Source organism: Zonotrichia leucophrys, chromosome 1 (genome assembly GCF_028769735.1).
Source record: "Zonotrichia leucophrys gambelii isolate GWCS_2022_RI chromosome 1, RI_Zleu_2.0, whole genome shotgun sequence".
Lineage (NCBI taxonomy): Eukaryota > Metazoa > Chordata > Aves > Passeriformes > Passerellidae > Zonotrichia > Zonotrichia leucophrys.
The window spans coordinates 57020686-57042026 of NC_088169.1; the positions used below are offsets into that span (position 1 = coordinate 57020686).

Genomic DNA, 21341 nt, shown 5'->3' on the forward strand with positions numbered 1-21341 from the left:
GGTGAAAGCCATACATTATCCACAGGGAATGGTGTTCCAGTTTGCTCTCTTTAGTCAGCTTGGCTGTAACTGTTATTTTACCTTTTGGATGAGAACATTTTCAGGTGGTCTGACAGCCTCAGCACTGGTACTCCTTTTAAAGAAGGTATGAAACTGAAGTGCTTGCAGTGTTTTTTTCTATGAGCTTGTGACAGGAATGAAACCCCTTCAGTGATCAAAATGTAGTGTCAGTGAAACTTCTGAGATGCTTTCCTTTGCTTGACATCAACAGAAAAAGATAGTGAGAGTACACATATATCAGATTGCACATGCTTGTGGTTGCCTTGTGATTTATGCTGTATTTGAGAGGAGAACCCGCCTTTGCTGTTGGATGTGAGATCTGTGAGAGCTGCTACTGGGTATCTCAACTCATAAGTCAGTTCCCATTTGGACTTGCTTGTAGTGAAATTCTTTTTGTGGACTATTACTTAAAAAGTAGTACAATTCATTACCTTTGTACTGAGTTCTCTGACATGTATAGGTTTCTAATTCAACTTCCTGTTTTAGTTATTTGGATTGTTTGTTTTCAGAATTCCACTATCAAAACTGACGTAAACTTATGTCCTTATACTCTGATTATAAAAAAATAAGGGATGTTAACATAAGATGGTCAGCAACACTTAGATTCTTATCACCTCTTGTGCTAGGGTGTATGGATTTTACAGTTTAAATATAAGTGAACTACATGTCACAAAAAAAAGCCATGTTACTAAGGGAACTCTTCTCAGTTTTTGACTTAGCAAACAAGTAAAGAAATAATACCAACAACATGCATTGTGGATGGATTTCAGAGCATTTTCAACAACAACAATAATACTAGTAAAACAATAATAACAATCCCAGTGGCATTTTTGTTGTGTTTCTGGCATGTGTTCCTGTTTCTAATTTTTAAGATTACATATTTCTGCATTCAACTTTAAGAATTGCATAGTTATGTACTGGACATCGGAATTTCTTGTATTTCAAGTGGTTCTGATGAAAACTTTGCACTTTTTATGCAGATGTGCATGTTCATGTTTGTGCAACACATCTCTGTAGTCTAAAGTACGTGAATATTTCAGTTTCGAGGATCTTGAAAAGCCAAGCATCAACAAAAGATAGATCTTCTGGTGATTCAGTAATATCTTGAGTTCAATATCATTTAAAATCAATGCAACTTACAGTGAATTTTTGTAGTTTCTATGGTTTAATATCAATGGTCATCTCTATTGCACCCTGAGTATGGTATTAAATACTAAAAATCTGGATAATTTCAATGGAATGTTGTGGGGTTTTTTTTCCTAGTCTAGTCCCAATTTTTTTTCTGGCTAACTTTAGGACAAAACTTATAACTAAAAACATGTTCTCAAGATGCTGAGTAGTAGTAGTACATATACAAATTTAGTAAGATAATTGAGGAAAAGGAGTTAATAGTGATTCTTCCTGACAGAACTTGTAGAATGAATTTATGACACTTGCTTCTGTCTACTACCTTAACATTCTTTTATGTAGTTATTCTTAAATTAGGTATAAAGTTGTTAGAGTACTGTCTTAATTTCATGTGGAATTCAGGTATTTCTGTTTCTATTTTGCTGTGAAATGCCTTGCTCAAATTCAAGTGCCATTATCCTTATTTATCCATTCTTAAGAAAGAATTTTACCACACTTGGTGGATGCTATTTCATGTAGTATAAGAACAGAATATCTGCCTACAGTTGGTACTGAGCTAATAATGTTCAAAGTGTACATTTTAAGTGTTTTACTTGACGACCACGCTGGAGGCAGTCAGTCTACTAAAGTACAACAGTTGATTTTCAACCTAGTTTAATCTGAAAGACATCCTGATTATGTGATGTGCTCTATGATGAAAACCAAAGTACGGTTAGTGGAAATTACTTCTTATTTTACATCCTGATTTTTTATCTGAACTAAAATCCAAATGATGTGTTTACTTCAATGAAACATCATCATGTGGCTGCACAGCTATGCAGGCATTTCTGAAATGACCTAGTGACATAAAATGTTAACTCTACCTGATTTTATTTTCTTCTGCTGTCACAGTAAAACCAATAAAATAGATTGTAAATTCCATCCTCTTCTGCCTCGATATCAAACCCTTTGGATGAGACAGCCTTCAGTTTCACTTTACACTGAAAATGGATGGAGTGTCACCATTATCCTTTACACTGAGTCTCTGGGGATAATCAGTGCCATATGACTTATGAATGCTGCACTGTCAGAGCAATTTTCACATTGGTAGACTAGATCTGTATTGAGAAATAGTCTGTAAAACCCTGAGGTATCACTGTGGTTTGGAGGGGGATATGTCCAATTTAAAGGCAAAAGTTTAAGGCCATTGTATGAAGCCTACTGCTTTGTAGGAGAAGTGCCAATATTATTGCTTCTTTCTTGCATTGAGAAGTACTGATAGCTGGAAACAATGTGTTCCTTATTAAGAAAATATTAAGAAAAAAAAGTAAAAAAAAAGTAAAAACTTAGTTTAATTTTTGAGAATTGTAAAGAAATTATTGTCTTGAACCATGTCTTGAGAAAGAAGAAGACAAGCATGAGAAAGAAGATCTTATGGAATTAATGAAATTGATGAGAAAACAGGGATAGGAAAAAGAAGATAAGCAGCTTATTGAATAATGTTTTAGCATTCCTTGTGTGGATGTAGTAAACAATGTGCAAAGTTTATCTGGAGTGAGAATTTGGTGACCTAGTATATAAGAAGGTAAAAATTTCTGTTGAAAATACATGATCAGCAAGCCATAGAAAAAGCCAAGTCTTTTGTATATGATCTACAGAAGCTGTTTTCCTGGAAGCATTCAGCTGCAGCTAATGAACTGTATTAGGTTAGTATACAGGAGTGTAGGGGGTATGAATATTAGTATATATTAGTGTATACTACATTGAGTGTTTCAAAGATTTTTTCAAAACTGTTATTTTCCTGCAAGTTTATCAAAGGTCTTATTGACATCAGTTTTCAAATATTTGCACCAGAAAATGAGACTTGTCTTGTTTTGGTACATCCAGAGTTATACAAAATTTGTGAACTACTTTCATTCCTTTGCAACTGCTGGGTCATAAACTTGGATTAGTTTTATGGGATTTGGTATATGAGTTGACAGATGTGATATATGATGACACTTTATCTTTTATTGCTTACACATACTAGTTATTTGGAAAGGATGGAGGCAGTTCCTATTAACCACAAGATGGGATTTCAGTTGCTTACCCAAGTGTCTCTCATTCATTCATTTATTTGCTATCAGTTATAGCAGATATATTGCTTCTTCAAGCCTGTCACACCAATAAATCATTTTAGAGCGTATGCATTTGTACAGTGCCAAAGTGTACCATGAATTTTAAAGGAAATCTTGTATTTTTCTTTTCAATCAGATGAGCAACGTGAAGAGACTACGGCCACGGCTCAGTGCTATTCTTTTTAAGCTTCAGTTTGAGGAGCAGGTGAACAACATCAAACCTGACATCATGGCTGTCAGTGCTGCCTGTGAAGAGATAAAGAAGAGTAAAAGCTTTAGCAAGCTACTGGAACTAGTATTGTTAATGGGAAACTACATGAATGCAGGTTCTCGGAATGCACAGACCTTTGGATATAATCTCAGCTCGCTATGTAAAGTGAGTTTTGAAATGTCAATATACTGCATAAATAGTTTTGATGTTTTTCCTGCAGTTAATTATTTGCTTACTAATTTTTCCTTATTATTTGCATTAGTTGATAGTTCGAAAAGTACAGTTGATCCATGAATAGTCATCTTAAAACTGGCTTGCATTTAATCACTTTTAAGTGATTTTATTTTGAGGGAATAATATAAAACCCAAACTAAATAAGGTTGTGTAAGGATCCAGTCACTGTGATCATAGTAGTTTTGTAATTTTAACAGGTCTGAGCATTTCTAAGATATCTATTACATTTTAGGATGTTTTAATACAGTTATGTTTTCTTTTGGACATGAATTTACTCCTTATGTGATTCTCTTATGTTGCTCAGTTTCATCAGTTTCTTGCTTCTTCTGCTTTTTCTTAAATTTTCACTCTTTCAACTTTTGTATAAGATATATACAAGAAAATGTCTATACTTTTCTGGGTGTTAATTTATAATCCATTCTAATGCTAGTTACCTGTCCCATATTTAGTGTTGTTGTTTTTTTCCTATGCTCCCTGGGAGATTGCTGAATAATCTTCAGAGTGCACATGTAGTTCTTACAAGGAAGGAATTATTTGAAACTTTGTATGTACTCTTTGTCTTTCTGTTTCTTTATCTTTTTGCACAAGAGAAAACACAATATGTTAACTTCTACATTCATGAAACTGATCATCTTTATTCTGCCATATTTCAGAAGAATTCTGTCAGTGTTGAATGTGATACCTATGACATAAATATTCATAAAGAATAACTTATATTCTTTCCCTGGTCTAAAGTAAGCATTAAGCATGAGTCACCCACCTGAAGTTAATACATTGTAGATGAAGTGATTAAGTTAAAAAGACAACTTGCCGAGGAACATATTCAGAAGGAAGATACTAAAGGTTCTTTGTTCTTTAGGTGCATTTACTTAAGTATTATTTTACAAGAATCTGTCCTATGTCTGGTTATATTCTCTGTATTTTTAATGCACAAGACAAAAATGTATTATGAAAAGAATAAGAGCAGGATCAAAAGTCAGAATTTATCTTGGAGAAATAATTTATTAAGATCTAGAATATGAGGATTTTGAAGATAACCATGGAGTACTAGAAATAGGAGAGGGAATTGATGTATAAAGATAATGAAAGTATGGAATGAATAACTGCATTAGTTCTTCTACATCAGAGAACAGCCATGAGTAGTCTCAGGAGATACAATATTGATATGCTAATACTCAATCATTAATTAATTATTGATGTATTAAATTATATGCATGTTTCTAACACAGGCTTGTATTTATAGCTAACTATTGTTGTGTATCACAGTGTATTACATGCACCACAGTGTCACATTGTAGAAGTTTTTTGTGGTGTTATTGAGACATCTTTCAGTGAGATTCCCAATACAATAGAAGTAACATATTTTATAACATTGCATACAGTAAGGCTCCTAGAATATATTTTTGGGTTTTGATATATATGTGTTCCATTTCCTGTTTATTTGGAAAACTGTGTTACTTATCCACTTTTCTGAAGGAAAACATGCATGCTCTGGGAGAGTATATCTCAGCACAGTAGCATTTTGATCTTTGGAAATAAACAGACTTGTTAGAGTTAATTATGAAAAATCTATACCGTGTTAAGGACTTGGTGCCATGATATTCAGATGGACAAGTCTTTGTGTAATTGTGGCAGCCCTTTTTATACTCCTGTTTACTTTGTGCCTACATGCTTCTATACTTTTCTTAATATTTTTTTCTGCAGAAATAGTTCTTAAGTAGTGAATTAACACTTTCATATGTGATGCCATTTTCTATTTATAAAAATGTCTTTGATTTGAAAGAAAATCTCATTTGAAAGACTGCAACAGAAGTTTGTCAGTTGTCAATTGTTAGTTTTTTACTCAAGTAGCTGCAAGATTTAAATTGGCCAGGCTTGAAAATAATTTTATATGTATAAAGAGTCTAGCACGAAAGCTTTACATTTAAAAATTCTTTAAGTCAGCATTTTTAAACAATAAGACCTATGAGCTCTTATTTACTGTATTGAGAATTGATAACAGGAACTTGTGCGTGTTGAGCTTCTGTAGCTTCCACTACATAAATATTTTTAGGTTAGAGTTAATTTTATACATAAAGAAGGAAATCATGTCATCGGTGGATATGTGCATTATGTATAGTTAGATTTTGTTGATTTAACTTCGATTTTTCTTTTTTGTACTTTCATGTGCTTATTCACAGTTTTGTAAATATCCCTGTATTGGTGAAATAATTAGATTTTAAAAAGAAATATGTGTACTGTTTTTGAATATGAACACAAAAATTGTGTGAAATGAAAAAATACTTAGTCCGATCTTTCTAGGGATTTTTAGCAAGGGGGGAAATTAAACAGCCCATTACTGTCTTTAAAAAAACGTACTACTCTAATAGTTTGCTCTTTCCTTTCTCAGATGAATAATTACTAATATATATCAATTATTAAAATGGCCAGAAAAAAAAATTTTCTCAGTGTTTTTCCATTTCTTTTTTTCCCCCTTCCCAGCTGAAGGACACAAAGTCAGCAGACCAGAAAACAACATTGCTTCATTTTCTTGTAGAAGTGTGTGAAGAAAGCTATCAGGATGTCCTGAACTTTGTTGAGGATTTTCAGCATTTGGATAAAGCTAGTAAAGGTTTGTGTAACTAACTAAAAGTTTTGATTTTGACACATTTCAATGTCTTGTGTATAAGATGATGCTTTTTTTTTCTAATAATATTGAAAAAATAGATATTAATAATCAATATCTCAGATCAGTAGTTTAAGCTGCTGTGAATAATCTTGAATTGTTTGGTCCTCTAACACTTACTACAGGACTTCCCATTACAGTTCTTCTAACATATTTTCTAGAACCATTTTCCATACTGGATTTCTTTTAAAAGTTCTTTTCTGTTACCAGATCTTAATTCCAATCTTTTATGATCTTTTTTACAGTAAGAGTATCACTCACCGTCTTCTAATTCAGACATGTAGAAAGGCTGTCCTGGCATCGCTTTATTTTATTTTATTTTTTTCTAAACATGGAACAGTTGTATCTTCCCTACATGTATCTTTTTCATGCAACAGTAGCATTGGAAGTCTGTAAAAATGTGTAGTTTCATCATGCAAGTAGAATCTGTATAAGCACCAGCCAAGATTTTTGAAATTAACTTCTTAATTAAAAGTTCCTTTTCCACGTTTTATAAGTTTAAGTAATTTAAACAGGCAAAGCATATGGGTAGAAATTGATGTTACCTTAACACTATCCTTCTCTGGCAGGAAAAAGTGATTGGATGGGCTCAGTTAAAAATATTTTAGTTTATGTCAGTTTGGAAAATATCAAAGTTTATCTATAATGTTTTGTAGAGTGTCACTCTCATACCTCACTCAGTCCCCCTGCCACAAATTACAATTTTGCAAAAGCTGCCTCTGATAGAGGACTCGAGATACTGGTCACCTACATAGAGTTCACTTTCTGCTTCTCAAAATTTCCAGTTTGACTTGGTGTATTATAACCCTGAAAAATTTCACTTATTTTTAAATAGCTGTCAAATGCTTCAAGCCCTTCACCTAGCTGTTTGTACTGGCAATAGAAACAGTTTCTGCTGTATATTAATTTGGTGTGTTTGGCATTATTTTCAGTGTTAACTGGTCACTGATTTTTTTTTAATCACTAATATGTTACTGTAGGTATTGTGGTTGAGTTTATTTTTATCCTTAATAGAAGGCAGTATTTTCAGTGTAGATAGTTGTCTTATATGACACTGCTGACTGTTTTCTGGAAAATTTCTGAGATCTAGATCACTGACCATTCAAACAGTAGCCAGTAAAATGATCAGTTAGCCCAGGCTTTTTGTTCTGTTCTAGGCATCTGGTAATAACTAGTAGTCTTTGATCTCACTCAGTATGAGGTAGGATGGAAATCAATGATCATGTTTTCAAGTTCATATATTGAATTTACTACAGCGTATTCTGAGATGCATTTTGCATTTCAGTTTTCCTGTGTGAAGAAGACAAAAGCTTAGGATATCTTTAACAGCTTAGGGTATCAGTGTGTTTGTTTATATTTGTTTCCCTCCCCGCAAAACTCCATTCTGTTTTTCAAAGACTCCTGCTGCACTGGAATTTTGGAAAACCCAGCAGATCACAAAAAACTGTAACTCACAGAGTTTTTATAAACCTTTTAGTACTTCTGCAAAAGTACATTTTTATGAAGCAAGTTGATTTAATATGCACCGACTTTTGTACAGTAAATTTTTAATGAAATGGCTATTTTTGCTTAAGCTTAGCAGAAGGTCAGTTATAAAGAAAGTCTATGAATCTGTTCAGTCACATCCACTGTAATGGTCTCATGTATTACTGATATGCTGATGAAGTCTAACAAGTTGACCAAGAGAGCTGGAAAATCATAGCAGATATTACAAGCCATCCTTATGGCTGCTAGGAGCAGTGATAGAGGGGAAGTAATCAAAAATCTTTTCTATAGTCAGATATGTGCATTCCAGAAAAAAAAGGCCAACAATTTGTGGTAGAACAGAGCTTTGGTACTGAGGGCTTAGAGAATTTCCTCCATTCTAAGATATTGTGGTTGAGGGTTTAGTAGAAATAATCCATCCTGGTTTGCATTCCTGGGAGGCAATTTACACTTCCAGTAAATTTGGAAAACCAATGGATCCAAATGTTATGTCTAAGGGTTACAGGCTGCTGCTGGCCCGGAAGGGAGGAAGTCAGCCTTGGTTTTTCCTGTCATCCAATAGAAAGGTTCTATTCACACATATGCTGCTTTGTTCCTCAAAGTTGTTGGGTGAAGAGACAACATTGCTCTTTTCTGCTTTTGTGTCATATTAATATATTGTTCAATTTTCCCCTGAACCATAGAGGTAGCATTTTGTTCCAGTACTTGTTTTTAAATCCTCTTCTGCAGCTTTTGTTCTGGCAAAGGTTAGGGGCTTGTACAGGTGGCAGAATTTAATTCCCTTCATGGTTTTACTGAACTTTCTTTTTGGAAGCAATTCTTAAAAATATTTTCCAATAATAAATCAATTAAGTTGGATAAGAATATTCTATTCCCCTATACGTTTGTTGCAAGCTGTTTCTTATTGAGCTGGTTTTATTACCTGTCTGCATATTCATGTCTTCAGATACAATAATTTCACATTTTTATCTGGCATAAAATAATTATTTGCAGCTGTTCTTTAAATTATAAATCAAAATTATTGTGGTAGAAAGATGTGTAAAGGCCATTTGAACACTATTAACAGAAAACTTGAGGTTGCACATATATTTATACATAAAAATGGAACTATATTGTGCATTTGTTAGCTTTGGCTCGATCATCTTTGAGTAGTTGTTGAGTCTTCCTCAGGTTTCTCAAAACAAGTGTCTTAAAGAAGCTTTTTTGTAGAATTCTTCCTTGACATGACTGTCATTGTATCAGCCAGCCTATTTGTAGCATGCCTTGGATTTTTTTGGTTTATGCTTGCTCATTCTTAAAACTTCTCTTTCAAGTTATTTCTTATTCAAAATGGTGAACAGTAGAACATTACAATTTCAGCAACTCGTTTACTTTTTATACTTTCCAGAAGAAACATTCATGCTTCTTTAATTTTATTAAACATTGTCCAGTGACCATACAGTGTTAAAATGACTTGTAAGACTTCAAGAGCAGTGTCAAGTGACTGCACCAAGTTAATGGCGACACTATTGTATTTTACAAATTATTAAATATTCACATTATGTAAATAACTGTTGCAGGAAAAATATTTTTTAAAATCTAATTTTGAGAGGCAAACAGTAAGGGACATACGACCTGTGTGATTGAAGTTTGCTTCAGGGTATTTAAGGTATTTAATTTGTGGTTTTGGTTTCTTTCCATTGTATGCTAAAATTTTAGTTTTTACTTCTGTAATACTAGAAGTAGATTTAATTTACTGTTACAGTACATGAATTAAAGATACCTTTTTACTTTGAAGTGTAACAAATCCTGTTTTTTAAGTGCTCTTAGATCAGCAGGAGGAACTTTCATTGCAGCTAATGAGCTTACAGATATGACAGTTCCTGAAGATTTCTATAATTAAAGCTGTCCTTTCTTTTAAACATAATTACTTCCCTGCTTTTCTGTTAGTATTCCAGACAAGAAATATTTTGGTAATTCAGTACAATTTACTAATTCTTATTTTATGGTATTATGAAGTTTTATATTGCATTTATGCAGGCTGCAGTTTTACTTGATTGACTCTAATTTACTCAGACCTTACAGGTAAGTGTATTGAGTCTTTCATATTGTACTAACACTGTAAAGCTGCAGATTTTCCTTTCTCCGAAAGACATTAACTCGTCACAGCTTTACAAGTAACATATCCATTTTCTCTTTTTTGAAACTTCTTTTTTTTTTTTTAATAGGCAATTAATTTCACTTCACAATTAAAACAGCTAGAAGCCAAATTGAAAATGTGAAGTTTAAACTATATCAATGAAAAATAGGGCACCTCCACCTATAAAACTTAAAGACATTAGGGCAGCATGAGAGAAAAATAGTAATATATATGTTGTAAGAATTCTATACATCATAAGGAAAAGTTGTTTTTCTTATTAGAGAATTTCTAAGGTAATGATAAGTTTCTCAGTACTATTAAATAATATATTTATTCTATGCATTTCTTGGGTTTTGATTTGGGTCACAAATTCACAGGCTCTTGTTTTCAGGCCATCAGGGTTATATACTCTGTAGGGAAAAACGTGGATATCTGCTGAAATACAAAAAATATTGACTGGGTTATGCAGAAATCAATTGCAAGAGGTACCTTAAAATGGTGGAAAAGGCAATTAAAAAAGCTGAATGCATTGTGCAGTTGTATGGACTTTTAAAGGTGAGAAAGCTTAATTTTAATGAGTACGAAGGTGCTGAAGTTGCATTTAGATGTACATGTAGACTTGTGTATCTTGCTACCTATATACCTCAGGGAGTTTGATTTTAGAGAGACACTATTGGATAGAAGATTGATAAATGTGGCCACTTTTAAAACTTTATTTTTAACTCTACTAGACCGATATTCATTGTCATTCCATGGTAATAGTACATTTGGAATCATTATTAACCACTCTCACTGCATATTCAAAAAAGTTAGTTATTAACAATCTTACCCTAAATTATCTGCAAGTATACAACACACTGCAGTCAGCTGAGCACTTTGTGGTCCCCAAGGAAGCAGGTGGTGAAGCTCAAGAATCAGCAAGGGAAGCTGCCACTGATGCAAGGGTCTTCTTTGTGCTCCCTCCTCTGAATTTAATTTCTTCTTTTATAACATGGTTTTGTCTCTTGACAGATCATGGTCCAGCACTGTGCCATATCATGTAGCTCGGGGGGACCTTGGTCCCTGTGCTCAGGGCTGGTGCCACATCCTGTTGCTTGGCCATTTTTCCCTGCTTGCCTTAGCAGCTGCTTCTTTTTTCAGTAGTAGCTCAGGGATGAATAACTGACAATCAGTGAATTGTCATTCAGGTGTTTCTGTTTTCAGCTGTTTCCCATATTAACAATTTCTGAGCTTAAACTGACCATTAAAAACAAAGATGTGGTGTCAGACTGCATTTCTCTCAGGAGGCTCTTGAAGTTTATAACAAGTCCAGCAGGCCAAGGTTCTTGTGGAGGTAGTATAGGGCATACTTGCTGTAAGCTCTGAGGCCTAATACTACTGGTGATAGTGCTGGTGAACTGGGCACACAAATGCTTCCACATTTTTTACCAGTTACACTACACTGGCATGCTTGTATTTGAATTAAAAACAGGAGACTAAAATCCTGCTTAGGTGTTTTTTTCATGTGTGAAACTAACATCTACTCTGGCTACAGAAGGGAAAGCCTGAGTGCTAAAGAGCCAGTGGCATTGTCAGAGCTTTGGGAAAAAAAAGGATCTCAAAAAGAGTGTTGTATGCACCTTAGGCACACACACAAAGAAGAAAGGGGAGAGAAAAGGCAAGAAAGCCAGAAAGTGGCTGTAGAGACAAGGGAAATCATTATTTTTGGAGAAAAAAGTATTATTTTTTATATTTCCAGTGCCGTGTGACACTGAGTACATCCAAGTAGATCTTTTGCTACTTTTAATGGATATTTCAGACCTTTGCTGGTGTTTACAGAAACATTCAATACTCTTCCTCTGCAATATTTCTTTGTTAGTTACTCTAAATCCACCTGAAAATATGGGTGAGGTTTTTTTTATGTTTTGTCATTTAAGTTTTCTTCTCAATGCCACGTTTATAATATGATGACAATTTTGGAGAATTATTCAGTAAACTCAGTCAGTCCAGTGTGATTTTCACTTGGCAAAACTAATAGTACGTTTCCAGAATATTTTTAAATAATATGGTATAATTTTTTGTATCAGGCTAGAGGTCAGTTTGTCACTGTCACTCTCCTAGAATAAAGGGGCCATAATAGCACAAGGGAAGCAAAATACTGGTAGACAAGAGAATGAAAATCATGATTAGGAGATAGGAACGTCCAAGCAAATTGTCATAGAGTGTGGGCATGATGTCTGAAATACTGACTGATGCAAAAGGCTTGCAGCAATAAAAATGAGAGAACGAGCAAGTATGGTTTCAAAGCTAGAGTAAATATTGTTTTATTTTTAAGCAAGAATAATGGTCTGGGGATGGGAGTGAAAATTCTTCATAGAAATCTTTGAAAGAAAAAATTCAGAGTACTGTATTCTTATACTGTAAATACCAGTTTCATATTCTGCATCCTGAGATAATTGAGATGAAACTAGAAGTTTAGTAAGTACATTTTTTATCAAGTTTTGCTGTGGCTATAGTAATGTTTTTGCTACTACAGATTATTTAAGAATCCAAAAAAATAATGATTTGAGCAATTTCATGTCTCTTTATCTGACTTTATCGATATGAAGATTTATAAAGGAAAGAATAATCCAACACAGAGAGAGGTTAATGAGAGTAGCATGAAATAAAAATTAATTTATTGATAGCTTTTAATTTATTTTTTTCAATCCCATAAAATCTTTGTTCACTTTAGTAAAGCACTTGATATTAGGTACAATGGGAGAATATTCATTAGAATAAAAATTACAAGAAACAAAATACTGTCTTAAAAGGAGCATGGTTTAAAAAAATTGTGGTATTGCACCAATGAACATGTCTAACACAGGGTTAGTTTGCCAGATGAGAGGAGAATCGGGTTGTTATCACTGAGTGATCCTGAGGAAGCAGAATAAAAGAAATGGAAATCAATAGTATGAAGTACAAGGTCATGCATTTTGATACTGTAATAAGGGCTTTGGTCAAAAAAAAGAGGATATTTTATTGTAAGTTAATCAGATAAGGTATTCCCAGAATAACTGGAGAAATTTTAATGCAAGAATTAAAGGGCTGGTGAGTCATCACCTGAAACACTGCAGAAATATTTGAAAACAGAAGCAGGTGAAGAGGCTTCTGGTATAATTGTGATATTAGAAAACCAGATTCAGAAGCCCTAAGAACGAAGTTGTTTTAACCATGAAAAACAGATGGTGGGAAATCTAATTATTGCTTACAAAAATAGCAGGAGCCCTTCTGGAAGAGGACTGTGAGAGCTTAGGGGGTGTGAGCAGGTGTAAGTAGGAGATTGTTAAGGCACACATGCACAGTATTCAGCAAACAGCTTGGCTTCGTGGGCTCACTGACATTCAGAACCCCAGGGTTTGACTTTGTTTTTTAACTAGCATTTGAGTTGTGTACTTCAGTTTGGTTTGGGTTTATTTCTGAATCCTTCCAGCATTTGGGGTTAAAGTTAAGGAGGTTTTTTTTCATTTTCTGCCATTCTTCTGTGTCCCTTCAGATTTTATACCATGGCTTTCAGAGTCACACAAGAAAATATTGGCAATTGTTTTATATGATATTTTTTGGAAGAGCTGGTTATATTTAGAGGTTTTATTTTTTTTAATATTTTCACTAAATTGAAAGCTGCAAAGACAATGGTACCGAACTTAATAGCAGCATATTGTGAACTAGCCTTTATTTAAGGCTATCATCAGAAATATAGTCTTAAAGGAAAATATATCTAATATACACTGCTGAAATCAAAGGCATGCTGAAATCTTAAGTTCAAGAACAACCTAAGATCATGACAGAGGAAAAGACATCTTCAGGACAAAATAGAGATATAAAGATTCTTGATCAAACATGTAAATGTTCAATGTCAAAAAACCTGCAGAACTAGAGTGAAAAACTGGCTTTGCTGGAAGCAGGAGCTTGCAAATCTCTTGTATAGAATCTGTTAATCAGCTCTAGGCACTGAGTTATTTTGCTGAGTTTCTCATCTGGGTAAAAGAGTGTAGCTGTTACTCAGCTGCTACCTGCAACTGGTGTAGAGGATTTTTTGGTGGGCTGGGATTTTGTATTATTTTTAAATTTGTGTTCCTTGCCAGGTCTCATAATTTGGATATTATATACTATACATACTATGTGTGTATGTCACATTAATTTATGCTATGAATTCTTTATGCAAGATAAACGGTCTTGTGAAGAGTTCAAGCAATAGTTAGATTAGGCACAAGTTGTTGTATTCTGTGTTTCTTAAGGGTCAATGATGTAAAATGGTGTAAAATGGTCCCTAACCCTTCTCATGACAGCAGAAGTGTGACTTTCTGTTAAAATCAAGTTTGTTTCTGGGGCTGGTGAAGACTGAAACATGTCTTAGTCAACATTGTCAGCTTCTAATTTTAGCTGTGCTCCCCAAACAAAACAATTGTTTAACTACTGAAGCCAACTGACCTAACTGGTGATGATTTTGGCTTACCAATTGCTGAGTCAAAACGTGCAGTTCTAACATACAATTGAAAAACTATTTTTTAAGTAACCAGAGGCTTTACAAAACGGTGATTATAAAGCAATTTATTACATTTCCATGGATCATTTTATAGTTTTCTTAACCTTTCTGCTATGAATGGGATTGTAGTTGCTATGCAGCATTTTACTGTGGTAATTTGGGGATTCTGTCAGGCTTTTTTCAGAGAAGGATGTGTTTATTCTAGGTATTTTATATTTTCTCTCACATAACTATTTGGTGGATGAAATTAGGTATCCACTACACAGTGTAGTAACATCATAGGGATGCAGACTTTCTCCAAGAAGAAAGTCTGGAGGAGGTTTTTTTTTTTAAGATGAAGGTAACTATACCTTTACAGATATTTACACTATATTATGAATGAAATAAGTCATTAAAAAGAAAAAAAATGTCTTTGGACTAGAATTCACAGTGTGTTCTTATATCTTTATATATTGCTCCTATGAAACTTGAATAAATGCTTGGTTGCCTTCATAAATAATTGAAAATAAGTTTTAACCGATGGCAATAATGTAGATCTAAGAAAGAACACATGTTAATCATCCTAAGATTACTCTGGTCACCTTGGTATTTCAACCAACTGTTTACAGATAAAGCATTCAACTTTACATGCAATGCTTCAAATAAATGAAAGTTGTATCTCTCTTTTCCTGGCAAAGAAAATTTGCACTTTTTCTTCATCCTTCCGTCATAGGTCCTTCTATAAATCCCTGATGTTTCAACTCCACTCCTTTCTTTTTCCTAAGTCCCTGTGTTGCTGTGTTGTACCCTCTCAAATGCTTGGCCAGCACTTTTGCTCCAAAAAATTCTGTTGTGTTTTTTACTGTACATAGTGCTTTTAAACTAGAGAACTAAGGTTTAGGTTTTATGCATAGGTGTTTAATAGCCCATGTGTTTGAGAATCTTATTTTCTTTATGGTCATTCATAAAAATGTTTGTGTTTTCTGTTTTAACAGGATGAAATGGAGAAAAGCTTTGTGGTTTCTTAGAATATCTTGAAAACTTGTCCTTTGGTTAATCAGAGGAGACAGCTGGCATATATATATCTCAGGTTCCCTAAAACAGAGTGTTGATTGGAATGCAAAACCTTGGGCATAAAAACAGATGAAAACACAGCTTTCAAACAGCATACATCTAGTGAGAATAAGGAATCTGTGTAAGAGGGGAGAGCTGAACATTGTAGTGACCTTCTCATCTTGCATTGTAATTTGTTCAGTGTGCTTTCATTTCAGAATTAACAATGTAGCATGCTGACTTGGGTAAGGTTTTAACTCTTGCATTTTGGAGACAATGGTTTTTATTTAGTGTGTTAACAGAATGTATGTTCTGTATTTTAGTCTCAGCAGAAAACCTGGAGAAGAGCCTCAAGCATATGGAGAGGCAGCTTCAACAGCTTGAGAAGGATTTGCAGACTTTTCCAGTTCCTGAAGATAAGCACGATAAGTTTGTAGCAAAAATGTCAATATCCTTTGAGGCACTCTGCAAATCCAAAATCCCTAAGTAATTTTACTGCATTGCTTTAAATTTTTAATTTATTTGCATAACTTCTGTCTAGTTTGTACCATGTATTTTTGAAAAATATGACTTATTTTTCCTCTCAAAAATGACATACATGAACAGTCCAATTAAAGGATTCCCCTGAAGTGGAATGAATAAGGGAAAAATGCTCACTGTTGTTACATGAGTTTCTTAACTTAGTAAAGAGAAGTTATTATAGGAATGTTAAGCTCTCTAGTGTTACATGGTATTTTTACGTCAGAGTCTCAGAAAAATATGTCTGTCACCCTGTGTCTCTTTGTTTTCTAGTGTATGCATTACCATTGTGAATGTTTTTGTACATGCAACCACAGAACCAGAAAATTTCTGTTATTTCAGAAATGAGATTCATAGCTCATGAAAACTGTTTTCTGGTGTTATTTTTGCCAAAAATTCTTTTTCTCACTATTTGATCCGAATCATGCAGCCAACATCACTGCCTGTCTTTCATAAGAATACCTTGTGACATCAAGATAATTAATTAAACTTGGAAAAAAAAATTCTTTTGCTTAGACCTCTCTAGCAAATGTTGGCCATATATGCTTGGCACCAAGACTAATCTGGAAGCAGAAATACGAGCATACAGGTTGAAATTTGCTCTGCAGGCATGGTTAGGTTGTTGCCTAGCTGGAAGACTGCTTTATGTACAAAGGCTGGAGGACTCAGGGCACAGTCCTCTTTATTATCTCATCCTATTACACAAGCTTGGCAAATGACCCCGATGCACTTGCTCTTACTTGTGTGAGGGCCAGTTCTGTCATTGTTAGATGCACTGCAACCCCAGTGCAACTTAGCTTCAGGCCTTCTGTGGCTGCTGTGGGTTATCTTAACCTTCCAGTGTCGTTAGTAATATTTTGTAAGGTTGGATATTTTGTTGTTGAGATTGTTCTGTTTAATGTTGGTGGTGATGCCTTTTCTTCCCAGCTCAATGTGGTTTTGGGAGATATGTTGCAGCCCACCAGCATGGTGTCTCTACAGTATGAAACATCAGCTTGATCCTGGAGAAACTGACAGCATAATAGGAGAACTAGGAGATGGGTCCTGAAGGCAAGAGATAAAATATTGCTAGGAAGTTAGAGGAAAATATACCCACGAGAGCTTTTGGAGAATATTGCTAGGACTTAAAAAGTCTGTACTCTTTTGGAAAATTATATGTAGTCTAACAAGTTAGGAATGAGAAGCACTTGTTAAAAAATCTAAACTATGAAAAAGGACAGACCCTTCTTTATCTGTTAAAATATAATATACTATATCAGTTGGAAAGGACCTACAACAATCATCTAATCTGAAATAGTCATGATGCAGGCTCTTCAAATACCTTCTAACTTTTTTTATTTTTTTTCTAATGACTAAAGTTTGAAGGAACAGTTAGTATTCAGCTTTCCTTGGATATGTAGTTGTAAAAAAAGATAAGAATTAAATTAGCAAAATTCAGTTGAGAATGAGTGAATCCTCCCAAAAATCTAAGGAGAGCAAAAGAAAAGTGGATAAATAAAGATGTAGTTTATGTACATTATGTGCTAATACCAAACATCTAATATCCAAAAATAATTATGTAGGATGCCTCATTTCCCTTTGTTTTGCTAACATTTTGGGCATTTATGAAACTTCCTGGCAGAAGTGAGTGGAATACTGTGATAAAAAGTTATCAGTTGTATTTAAGACAGAGTAAGCAGGTAGATCTTGTTGATAAGAAGCATAAACTTTTTCCAGGATTGAAATTCCCTCCCCATATATGAACACTATTGGAGCAGATTACTGATTGCTTAAAAAGGATAGTGATCATCTTAGGAAATGCAAAGGAGGATCTACAATTCTCTTTTTCAGACATCTCAAAATCTCTAATCCTGCTAGAGAAGATGAGGATTATCAATGTCATTCAAGAAGATAAGTCATAGCCATAAAGTTAAATTTGTTCTTTGCATCAGTTTTCTCTAGGGAGAATTTCAGTTCACCCTACTGTGTAATATTTTAGATGAAAGGATAATGTTAAATAAAGGAATCAGTAGAATTCTTTTTCTTAATATAAAATAAATAGCAATAAATCCCCAGGAGTAAACAGTGATCACAAAACACTTGAACAAAATTCAAAATTAACTCAAATATAAATTATTTATTATTATATATTTATATATCTATATTATTATATATTATATATTATATATTATATATTATATATTATATATTATATATTATATATTATATATTATATATTATATATTATTATAATATAAATTATATAAATAAGTCCAAACTTAATGGACTACAGACTCTTACATGAACTAAGCTAGCTGGAGACAGAAACTTCCTCATGCAACCGAGTTGGGTTTGGGTTGGAAGGAATCTCAAGGATCATCTGGTTTCAACCTCTCTGCTGTGGGCAGAACACCTTTCATGAGATCGGGTCAAAGCTGAAAAGAAGCCCACAAGTTTTTTAGAAGGGCTACGAGGAGGACCTTCAAGTCAGGCTTTGCTACCAAGAAAACTGATGAAGACTAAACATGAAATGGACATGTATTAACTGGAAGTAAAATGTGATGGAAGAGAGTCATTGTGTATTTTGTAAGGAGAAACCATCCTTTGCAGGTCTGTTGCAGCGTGCAGATAAAGGTAAGAAGTCAATAGAACATAACTGAATTTCCATTCACATTTCAACAAGGTGTTTTCACAAAGATTTATAAGGAAAGAATTTTCTTAGGTTAAAAAGGGGTTTCATTACTTTTTTTAATTAATATGTTTGAAAAAAAATCCTTACCTCAAAGGGAGATGCTGATAGATGCTGAGAAAGCAACAAGTGAGCTTCAGTGATTATAGACTGATAGATCTGAAGGAGAAACACTCTATTAGAATAATTGGGAACAAATCCAGTTGAGAACAAGGAGAAAACATAAACAACAAGATACTGTAAAAACCAGCAAGACTCTTACATCATCAGTTCTTCCATTACTACATCTCAAAAAGTGTGGTATGTATCTACTGATGTGGCAGAGAATGGTGGCAATGAGCAGCAACTACCAATAGGTTATAAAGAAGGAATGTTTTAATAGAGTAATACTCTGATGATGGAAAATCAAATTTCAAAAATCAAAAAATCAAAATGTTAAGAAAATGCGATAAAAATACTAGTAATTTTGTGTCCCATGCAGAAGGAAAGAGAGGAATATATTCTTTGTTTCTTTAAATAACCATGGGTACATCTCATGTGAAATACTGTCCAGCAGGTTAAAACACACTAACAGAAATGTTTTTATGGACAGAAGCCAATTAAACTGAAAATGTGAATGAATTTCATATAAGGCCTAGATGGGTGGCTAAACAGTAGCCTAGAGGCAGCTTTAGGTCAGAAGAATGACTAACATACAGATTGCTAGAAACTGAATATTACATCACTTGAATTATCATGCTACATTTGCCAAGTTTTGTTTCCTCCTTGTTTTCCCTAATTGTTGGGTATTGACTGCTGTCAGAAACTGGCAAAATAAATATTTGGTCTTAGAATAAATCAGTACAGGTTAAACCAACTCTTAAGATCCTATTAGTCCTGAGACCATATGCTGAAGTCAATAATACACATTTTATTTAACAGTAAATGGGAGTGGGTAGGGGGAAAGGAAGGGAGATGTAAAGCGGGAGATAGTCCCCACTTGTGGATCCAATGGTTTGCTGTTAGTCTTTCTTCACCTTAGGCTTCTTGGTGATGGTATGTCCTGAGGTGGTTCAAAGCTTTTCACTATTTATATAGTTTAGCAAACAAATAAATTAATGCTCACTGGCTACACACTTCTCTTACTGTTAGTCCTGTGCTCAGTCTTTCTCTTCATTTTTGTTCAAAGGGTTGTGATCTTCCCTGCCAGAATTACCTTCTACCCAGCTGGGACTGATTTCAGCACAGTTACTGAATTGGCTTTCCTTGTGGACTAGAAATTCTGTATTCTTTGTGTCCATTGTCAGTGATCTATTCTTCACCTCCAGCTTTGTTACCCTAGGTCTGAGATAGCACCCCAACAACAGTATCACCTTTATCTTATCTTGAGTTCCTGTCACAGTGTTTTATTTCTAGTCCCTCATATTTGGAGGCATATTCTTCAGTAGTCACTGTTGCCCGTCTATCCCATAACTTGGGGTGATCTTTGTTTGACCAGTGATATTTGTATTTGCAGTTGCTTCTTTACACAGATTTCCACAGAGGGAATTGTTGTCTGGATGCATTAACCAGGATTTGCTACCCAGATCTCACCTCTGCCAGGATAGAAACATCCTGTCGCTCCCTTCTGTGCTTATCTCATGGCAACATCCTTCTGTGGCCTGAAGAGTGCTTGAGACAGGCAACTGTGCTCTTTAAGTCATTACACCAGCCATACTACACATTTCACTGTATTAGACTATTCAAATACAATATTTTGAATAGTAAATATTATAAACAGAAGAAGTTTACCCTCACCTACTACCTGACCCAGCAGACAGACAGCAATTTCTAAACAGCATAATTGCCTATGGTTTCTAGTCATGTCTGTGAACGCACTAATTAAACCAGCTCACTTTTAGGAAAGCAGGAACTTCAATAAATTACAAAGCAGAAAAGGTTTGATGTAAAGGTTAGATAATCCTGCACAGCATGATGGAACCTGGACCTGTTTTTACTTTTATTCCTATGACAAGGAAATCTGAATGGTGATGATATCTTGAAAAGCATGTGGCTCATAAAAAGAAACCAGCAGGAAGTCTTAAAAAAGAGGGATAGTGCTTTGTAGAAAATAATTTTTCATCCTGAGTACAATTAAGCTCCATGGACAAGCAGGCCATTACATCCTGTCGCTAAATATCACAACCCAAGGCCCCCTAATGAACTGATTAGCATTCTTGTTTCTTTAGGAAGTCAGAGACATGCACAGTTGGTTCACTCTTTTATTGACAAAGTCTATAATTATGAATATTTCTCCTATATATTAGATTGCGTTAATTTGTGAGCCATCGTGTGTATGCTAGCTGAAAAGAAATAGTTATTATCTCAATTCTTCTGTTTCCTTTAATTAGGAAAGTCAAAGAATATTGAATTGATATCGATCTAACGTATTAAATCCATCGAGTGAAATGTTCCATAAAAAGCACAGTGAACAAAATACATTTGTACGTTCAATATAAAAATTTAGTGGGTTTAGGAAGTGTATTTAAATTGCATATTAAAAGTTTAATTAAGTGATTTAGTCAACATGCTGTTTATCAGAACAGCTTCCATCTTCTGATTTTCCAAGCAGCAGCTGAGAAAGTTTGAGCTTACTGATAAA

The 21341-nt window shown here is 34.2% G+C and overlaps 1 protein-coding gene across 5 annotated transcripts in view; it reads left to right on the forward strand.

The window, feature by feature from the left end:
* The window catches only part of DIAPH3 (diaphanous related formin 3), a 201101-nt gene that overhangs the window by 99821 nt on the left and 79939 nt on the right, over nt 1-21341 (forward strand). For all 5 annotated transcript variants that reach the window (XM_064713728.1, XM_064713699.1, XM_064713709.1 and 2 more), the window contains 3 exons: nt 3421-3660; nt 6211-6340; nt 15858-15982. In XM_064713728.1, the coding sequence (XP_064569798.1) occupies nt 3421-3660; nt 6211-6340; nt 15858-15982 (495 nt within the window). The remainder of the gene's footprint in view (nt 1-3420; nt 3661-6210; nt 6341-15857; nt 15983-21341) is intronic.